A 9029-nucleotide genomic window follows, 5' to 3' on the forward strand; every position below is an offset into this window, starting at 1 on the left:
CTTGACTATGCTGTTGTTGTTGATCTGTTGCTGCAGCAACCACCTGGAGAAAAGCCTGCAGCTTCTGATGGACCGAGTGGACGACCTGAGCCAGGACATTGTCAAGTACAACACCTACAGCCGCAACCTGAGCAAGCAGCAGCAGCAGAAACACCAGGTACTGTTGACCTCCACCCTCACCCACCTCACCCCTCACACCACTCTGTCCCCATAGCAACAGTGTCCGTGCCCACTGCAGTAACCCCCCTCCCCGCCGAGCCGCAGCTAGTACGAGGGATACATAAGCTTCTTCAATTACAAAAATTATTAGTAATTATTAGCACTGACCACCCACCTGACCTCCCCCCTTGGTCCCTTTCTGGCAGTCCGTACCCCAGGGTTGTTAACTCTCTTGTCCCTCTCGACCAGGGTGAGGACAATGGATACATTAGCCTCTTTAATTAGCCACAAATTAATAATAATTAGTCAAATAACTGGAAGGCTGATTTTTTCATTACTGCAATTGTGATGGTGAATAAAATGGTGAAATTATTGAAATAAGTGAAATGTTAAGCTTGTTGCAGGTTAAAATTAAGGGGGGGGGGCGATGTTAATAGGCTGTGAATTGCCACACTGACGGTATTATTCAAACAGTTCAAACCTGACAAAAACGACCTGAGCAGAGACGTTGATATTGAATTATTCATTCTTTAATCAGCTGGTGTCCTCCTTGTCGGACACTGATAAGGCCGGTCAATGGACAGGCCGGGCCTGGTTGAGGCTGACATTTTAATTGATTGTCGACCCCACCCCCACCACACTGGTGTCGTATTGTAGAAGCCTGTCTTGTCCCCGAAAAGCCCTTGACATTTGTCATCCCACCCCCCACCCCTCTATGCTTGCTGACTTTCCTGTGAGACGGCGCCTGAAATGGTGTCATAAAAAGTCACAGGGTTTGGGGGTTGGAGAGGATGCAGGAATCAGTGATGGAACGTTTTTGGATTTCCTCCTGGCTGGGTGGGGCCTCTCATGAGCATGAGCGATGGACCAGGCTGGATCTCATGCATATGAAAGCTTGCTAGGTGAGCTTCCCGCTGCAGTCAATCCCAGACAACCTGCCACTTGAACAGGTCACCGGCTTGATGTTGTCAGCAGAGCAGCCGGCGAGACGTGCTGTGATTCTCTTCACGGGACGCCGTGGCTGCTGAGCGACGGGAGCCATCGTGGAGCGGCACAGGGTGGATTGTTTGAGGTGGGGGGTTGGGGTGGGGGGGTGCTGATGGTGGTCTTGCCAGCCCGAGGTGTCTTGAAATTCCTGAATGTGACATCAGCTCGCCTCAGATGACTGAACGAGGAAAGGGACGGGGAGAAGAGAAGACGACCGCAAGAGGGCTGGATGTGGGCTGGGTTGGGGGCAAGAGGACTGGATGTGGGCTGGGTGTGGGCTGGATGTGGGCTGGGTTGGGGCAAGAGGGCTGGATGTGGGCTGGGTTGGGGCAAGAGGGCTGGATGTGGGCTGGGTTGGGGCAAGAGGGCTGGATGTGGGCTGGATTGGGGGCAAGAGGGCTGGATGTGGGCTGGGTTGGGGCAAGAGGGCTGGGTTGGGGGCAAGAGGGCTGGATGTGGGCTGGGTTGGGGGCAAGAGGGCTGGATGTTGGCTGGGTTGAGGGCAAGAGGGCTGGATGTGGGCTGGGTTGGGACAAGAGGGTTGGATGTGGGCTCGGTTGGGGGCAAGAAGTCTGGGTTGGGGGCAAGAGTGCTGGGTTGGGGGCAAGAGGAGGGGATAGCAAAGGGAACATGGAAAATGAGAATTCAGTTGAAGAGCATTAGTCATTAGTAATAATAATACTGGAACATGGTGCATTGCCATCTACCATTCCCTTTTAATCTCACCAACATATTTTCTTGATCCTACACAGACACACACACACACACACACCAAAAGTCTTTCAGAGCTTTGTATTTGCCCTGGTAATTCTTAATTGAATATTTGACATTTGATGAACATGTTGTACAAGGCCTTTACAATTTGCTCTCCTTAAAGATTTCCAAAGGCCCTTTCAAGTTGAATTGGTTATACAAAGCAAGGCCAAGACCCAAGAGCTCTTGCACCCCATTGCTCCCACCCGCCCACTAGTCACTAAGGCGGCCATCACCGCAGCCCGCGCCCAAATCTAACGTAATTACCTCAATCATCAATCATTTCCGCGCCTTCGTTCGCCACAACACAAGCAGGCTCCCTGGCGCGCCATAGCAGCCAAACGACTTGCATCAATCACCATTTAACTTCAAAGAACAATGTGCTGTGTTGGTGGCACGCCTGCTTGAATCTTATCTTGAGGATGGGGGGGGGGGGGGCGTGGACATTTTTTACCTACAACACCACCCCCCCCCAAAAAAAGATGGAGAGTATTCTCAACAGGGCAATAAGCTTGTGCTGCAGAAATTGGAAACAAAGTTATTACCATAAGACATGGCAGCCATCGCGCCCCGTGGCTCGGCCTCACTTTCGTAATCCCATAGCTCAAACAAGCAAGCCAGCCTCAACCAGACGCTTTCCCTCTCCTGCCAGCTGTGCTTTTTTTCAATTTTGAAGGGGAAAAAAACACAGAGTTGAATTCGTTATAAAAGTTTAATACTAAATAGTTTTCCAGCATGAACTGAAATTAGAGAGATTACCTCCTTTGCTTTAGACATATTTGGTCACCCGGCAACGGGTATTCAAACAGGCATTCAAAAGCTTGCAGCTGTACACCTGGGTCAAAGACATGACGAGTCTGTGTCCATAACACTGTGTTATACTTAAATGCTTCAAATACCAAACTCCAAAATAGTTATTCAGTGCTATAGTCCTCACTTCAGTTGTATAATTACACCATTAAACATAAAAAAAAGGCAAGTAAAAGTAGTATGTTTGCTTTCTTGGCATTTGTAATGAATGTGGTCTGAATATTTAAAGAACAATACCTTGATGTCTTTCTCAAGTATTGAAATAACCAGGAGACATTTGTTAATTTTTTAAGTCTTTCAGTGTGACACGGTAGACCAGTATGACGCCATATAAAAAACTGATAGGCGTGTGTCAGTCTGAGCTCATCAAAAGCACCCCCGAAGACCTCCTATGATGCTGTAGCAAGCATAGTTGATAAATATTTGATCATTTCGTCTTTTCGTGGCGTGCTAGCTTGAGTCACAAAAGTGCACATCATCCAGAGAAACGGCAAAAAAAACACACTTATTTCAAATGTTTTTTAAAAGATTAAGTATATGTTATATAATGTGTGTGTGAATAATTGTGATTAACTTTATTGACCAAGATCAATGTTATTGGTGGCTTGTTAACTACACACGATACGTCACCAAATGTCTTTGAATCACCTGCATCCATTGGCAGACTTTGCTAGTGTGGTAAGTGATTAGACTTGGAAGGTGCTTGACTTACATTGGTGAGACGTTTGTTGGCCCATTGCAATACCCTGTGGCCTCTCTAAATAGAGCCCCTGGTGTCATTGCACTCAACGTCGCTGAAATTACATTACCTGTCTCTCCACAGTGGCTCTTTCGAGTCTCGTGTCCCTTATGTCTTTGCACAACTTCATTGCGCCCCCGAGACCATGCAGAGAAATCCTCCGAGTAATTGCACATCCACGATTAACACGTTCATTCCTTCTTCCCTCCCTGGCTCTCTCTCCATCACTCACTCACCGTCTTTGTTCTCCCCAATTTCCCCATCTCCTAATGTGCTATGTTATATATTTCCCCATCTCCTAATGTGCTATGTTATAGATTTCCCCATCTCCTAATGTGCTATGTTATATATTTTTGTCCTCTGTTGCTATGTTACTCATTCTCTTCTCTCTCTCTCTCTCTCTCTCTCCCCCCCTTCTGTCTCTGTCTCTCTCTCTCTCTCTCTCTCTCTCTCTCTCTCTCTCTCCCTTTCCCTCCTCTCTCCCCTTCCCTCCCCTCTCTCTCTCTCTCTCTCTCCCTTTCCCTCCTCTCTCCCCTTCCCTCCCCTCTCTCTCTCTCTCTCTCTCTCTCTCTCTCTCTCTCCCCTTCCCTCCCCTCTCTCTCTCTCCATGTGACCTAACAGTATGTGCAGAGGCGGCAGCAGGAAAATGCCCAGAGGCAGACTCGCGGGGAGCCTCCGTTGCCGGAGGAGGACATCACCAAGTTGTTCAAGCCCCCACAGCCCCCTCCACGCATGGACACCCTCCTGATTGCAGGTATTGACCAGTCGCCAGGGTCCCAGCATCAGACATCACACCACATCATTCCCCTCATCAACCACAAACGTGCGCACACACACACGCGCACGCACAAACACACAGATGCACAAACATGGGAGTGGTGGAGCAGTGGTGACGTCGTCGCCTGATAATCGGTCGGCCCAGGGTTCCATCCCCGATCCCGGCGTTGCCAGTCCTTGTCGCTTTGAAGAAAAGTCAACTTTAACTGCACTAACTTTAATTTCGCTCGCATCCTTTCTTCCATCCTGTGCTCTGATTAAAATATTATGCATTAGTATGCATTATTCAGACAACATATTCCAAATGGTATGCATTAGACTGTCCTAAACATCAGCAAGGTCATGGACTTGATACCGAGGACATGAATATACATTTATATCTATACTTTACCTGTACTGTATTTCACTTAGGGTAAAAGATTAGTGAATCTTATGAAATAAGCGAAAGGTCACTCTTCATATAACTCTTGTACTTTTATTACATTGTAATTACACAGTTAAAACGGCACATTACAATGTAACATGGTGTAGTAATTAGGGCTGAAACTATTCATCGAGTTACTCGAATAACTCGATTACAAAAATTACTCGAGGCAAAAACCCTGCCTCGAAGCCTCGTTAAATTCCTATGACGCGCACTATACACGCAGGGATTTGATTGTACCACACGGACCGTTGTTCAGGAAGCACACCACTAGCGCGTGAATCGTGATACATTCTGAATTTAGCTGGCGCGATGGCGGAGTCAAGATGTCCATAAATGGCAGAGAATGTCTAAAGTTTAAGTGAAGTTTTGGGATCTTTACATACTCAAAAAGGAAAAGAACACAAGCATCTGAACCGAAAACATCCACTCCATGCTGTTTCACCAAGCGTCAATAAAGTAGGCTATCTAGACTATCTGCGTAGCCTACAATGATGTTGGCTGATTTTTACCATATACTGTATTTGTAGCGATGTCGTGATATACCGGTAATGTGTAGCTTTGATGTTTTTAAGTAGTAAGCTTAAGAACCCCTTCTTATACACGCATGCACCCTCATCTTTTCTCACGCACCGCACGCGTGCACACACCACACACACACACACACACACACACACACACACACACACACACACACACACACAGGTTGCTAGGTTACCATAGCAAATAGGCTCACCCCAGAAATTATTTTTTAGTAGCCTAATGGTAAAATTATTTGTTAGTAGCCTAATGGTAGGCTATTTTTTAGTAGCCTAATGGTAAAATTATTTGTTAGCCTAATGGCAAATGCTGCAGGTGTAGAAATCTACATAAAACAGATATTTACTTTGATGTCAGGTCTAGATTACAGCATGAAACTTGTTGTGCGTGTTAATACATTACATTGCTTTCCCTCTTCTCGCTCCCAGCACTTCACAACATAGTATGGACAGCTTTGTTCGCCCATTTAAGTCATGCACAAGAGGCTGCAATTTTACAGAGCGCATTTTCAACATTATTTAATTGTTGGCACTGGCACTTCTAAACACTAAATAGGTAAATTGCAATAAATGGGCTTAGTTTTGGAGCCAAATGTTGGAGGTAGAATAAATACCTCTGTGCCAATTGCTTGATCATTTTACAGCTATGTCATTTTCGTTATGCATTATTTGTTTTGGTTGTTTAAAAATGCAAAAAAAAAAATTATCCAATTAATCGTAGGATAAAGTGCTAGATTAATCGATTACAAAAAGAATCGATAGCTGCAGCCCTAGTAGTAATGAGAACCAGCACATAGAAAATGGAGATTGAGTATACGCTAGAGCAATGGACCCCAAACTTTTTCTTCCGAGGGCCAACTCGCTATGCCTGGCTCCAAGAGAGGGCCAGAGACTCGGAGTAGTTCTATATCAGTAACCATAAATAGCTTGGTGCTGTGAACAACAGCAGTCTACCTTAGTTGAATATTCTATTACATTTAACCATAGACTATTGCAATTTAATACCATTGTTAGCTGTGTTTTATATTGTCATCATGCCATATCAGTGTAAAATTAAATAATACTAATAAAAAAACATTTGCATTCCCAAAAGTATTAACAGGGAGTCCCAAAAGTATATTTTGTTAAAAAATGTGTGAACTCTGAATTCTGTGTCTTTGCATACACAGCTCAAGTTGTGAATATCCTACAAATAATTTAAAGTTCTCAAACTATGAGAATTTTATGAAGTGCTGAAGTGGTCTGAAATGACCACCATTCTAACTTTCAGTCACCTGATGAGAACTTTGTGAACTCTGTGAACATTTGAACGAGTGAACGTTTGAACAAGTGAATTAGAAATAGTTATCCCAGAAAGTCCCAGAAATATGACTTGAATAGAAGTTAGTTATTAATAATTAATTGATAAACTTTTAAAATACTTTGAGCACTGATGCAGTCAGCATAGGCATCTTGCATTGTTTGCAGGTAGGTCTACATTTCATTTAGTTTTCGATGGCAAACGCAAAACAGCGCCAAAACAACCACCGGTGGACAAAAAGAGTATTACATGTGTACTGTTAAGACTCGCTATAGAGAATGAATGAGGGAAATTGCGGAGGTTTTAGTTTGACAATGTTGTACTCCCGTGCGGGCCGGATGCTATATACTACAGACATGTTTTGGGGGGCCACCCAAAATGAGGTGGCGGCCCGTAGTTTGGGGACCACTGCGCTAGAGGTTTGAGCACAGAGAAGTTTAAAGCGTAAGAGTGCCCTGTTTGCCCTTGATGATATAATAAGCAATATTATAATATTGACCACAAACCCTTCTTCCAAACTATCCTGCAGTTTACATCTGCCTCTCATTATGCCTGCCTTCCCTCACTTACCAAACTCCTATTCTCGCTTTCCTTCATCCTGAATCCACACATTTTCCAACCCAGAGGGCTTAGGGATTGTTCCCCTTCCAGCTCACCTTGATATTTAATGGAAGGGGCTGGTGGGTTGGAATTGATCTCCAGATTGCACTTTGAATTGATCTCTTGAGCATGGAAAAACTCCCAGAGTCAAAGTGTTTAACGCCACCATGTAATTAATTTGCCTCCAGTAAAGCAGAAAAAACAAAGCCTGTTTTAATGCCTTTCAAGCCTTGGTTGATGGTGTGTGTGTGTGTGTGTGTGTGTGTGTGGTTGATGTTGTGTTTGTGTGTGTGTGTGCGTGCGTGTGCGTGCATGTCCGTTCTTTTTAATAGGACAAATCAACAACTATTGCCAGAATGTGAAGGAGTTTACTTCTCAGAATCTCGGCAAGCTTTTCATGGCTGAGGCACTCCAAGGCCACAACAGCTAGAGCGTCACTGAAAGGAAGCGGACGCCACGCAACAGGATTTGCTATCGAGACAACACCGCACCCAAGCGTCCAACCCACACACAGGCCGACCTTTTTATGTTCCACGTGATAATTGACGACACGGGGGGGGGGGGGGAAGAAATGGTCTGGGATAAACAACCCTGTATAGGTCATTTTGAATAAAATACAGTAAATAAAAAAAGTGTCTTTACAGTTTAATTACTGGAATTGTGTGAGTTTTTGTGTGTTTAGGAAAGGGTACATGTGTGTCCAGCAGGGCTGCTGCCATTGTAAGTAAGTAAAATTTATTTATAAGGCACATTTAACACACACAGTGCGAAAAAGACAGTACATAACACAAACACATACACATAAGAGTACATAAAGTACATAAATACAGATCAAACAATCATAAATGGGCATTGCCTGTCTGTCTGCCCTTGTTTCCCTTATATCACCTTGTATCAAATAGTGCAAGTGCATCAGCCGTGTTGCCCCGATGGTATCCCATTACTTATTTCTCTGAGAGACGCGATCTTAACATTAGAGGCATTACCTTTATAAATATGTCCGTTGCCTTTTGTAAACGAGCTTATTGGGAATTACCCCATACGCAAAAATGATGCTACTGCCAACTCTGCTTTTGATGGCATGGGCAATACAGATGGGATCGTATTATCAACAATAGCTGACATTAGCAATCCGATAAATAATCCTATGATCAATGTTATGAGGTGGTATGATGAACGTTCATGACTGCCGATTTAACAGTACATCTGTGTACACCTAGAATGTGGTTGACGTTACAGAGATAAAGGCATGTCTGCCTAGATTGTTCTGTCTGTTATATCCAGAAGTTACCACTGAAACAAACATTGTGATCACTGGAGATGAAAAGGAAAATGAACCTCATTGCTAGCTTATGGGATTCACTTTTAATAGAGCAAAGCAATTTACATTGGCAGTAAACTCTAAAATAACATGCCATACTGACACATGCACTTGTGTGTGTGTGAGAGAGACTCACAGAAGAGATTACTATTGTTTGAATACCAGTCACTGGGGCTTTTTGCTACAACATTTTTCTTTTCTGATTGAAGCACTAACAGAAGTCTCGCTGAAGGGGTCATTACAGTTTTTCACAATTGCTAAAACACTAAACCCCACTTTGAACCGAATGCTTAGCTGCCTGAGAACACGTTTACTGAATCGATCACTTGACAAAAACTGACAGACCAAAAACAGTTTTACCCTAGTAAAACAATTTGCAAATCTCATTGACTCGTTTAGCAAAACTCTAAACATTCTCATGCAATAAAACACATTTTGCACTGTGATGTACTTCAAAAATAAACACAAAGAAAGCACAGATGTCATAAGTTAGACCCAATAACTCAAAAATGTATCACACTTTTTTCAAGTTGGGAGACAACCAATATGAGGGAGTTCAGAGTGCAAACAGGTTGCTGAACAGTGTAGGTTCATATCAACAGTCAATCAGTGAGGCGTTT

The 9029-nt window shown here is 43.9% G+C and overlaps 1 protein-coding gene across 1 annotated transcript in view; it reads left to right on the top strand.

Moving 5' to 3' along the window:
* LOC121720388 (eukaryotic translation initiation factor 3 subunit H) overlaps window positions 1-7737 on the top strand; it is a 35117-nt gene extending 27380 nt beyond the window's left edge. The window contains exons 6-8 of the mRNA XM_042106445.1: window positions 37-157; window positions 4070-4202; window positions 7421-7737. Coding sequence (XP_041962379.1) covers window positions 37-157; window positions 4070-4202; window positions 7421-7518 — 352 coding nt within the window. The 3' untranslated portion in view covers window positions 7519-7737. The remainder of the gene's footprint in view (window positions 1-36; window positions 158-4069; window positions 4203-7420) is intronic.
* The last annotated feature ends 1292 nt before the right edge of the window (window positions 7738-9029 follow it).

Source organism: Alosa sapidissima, chromosome 10 (assembly GCF_018492685.1).
Source record: "Alosa sapidissima isolate fAloSap1 chromosome 10, fAloSap1.pri, whole genome shotgun sequence".
Lineage (NCBI taxonomy): Eukaryota > Metazoa > Chordata > Actinopteri > Clupeiformes > Clupeidae > Alosa > Alosa sapidissima.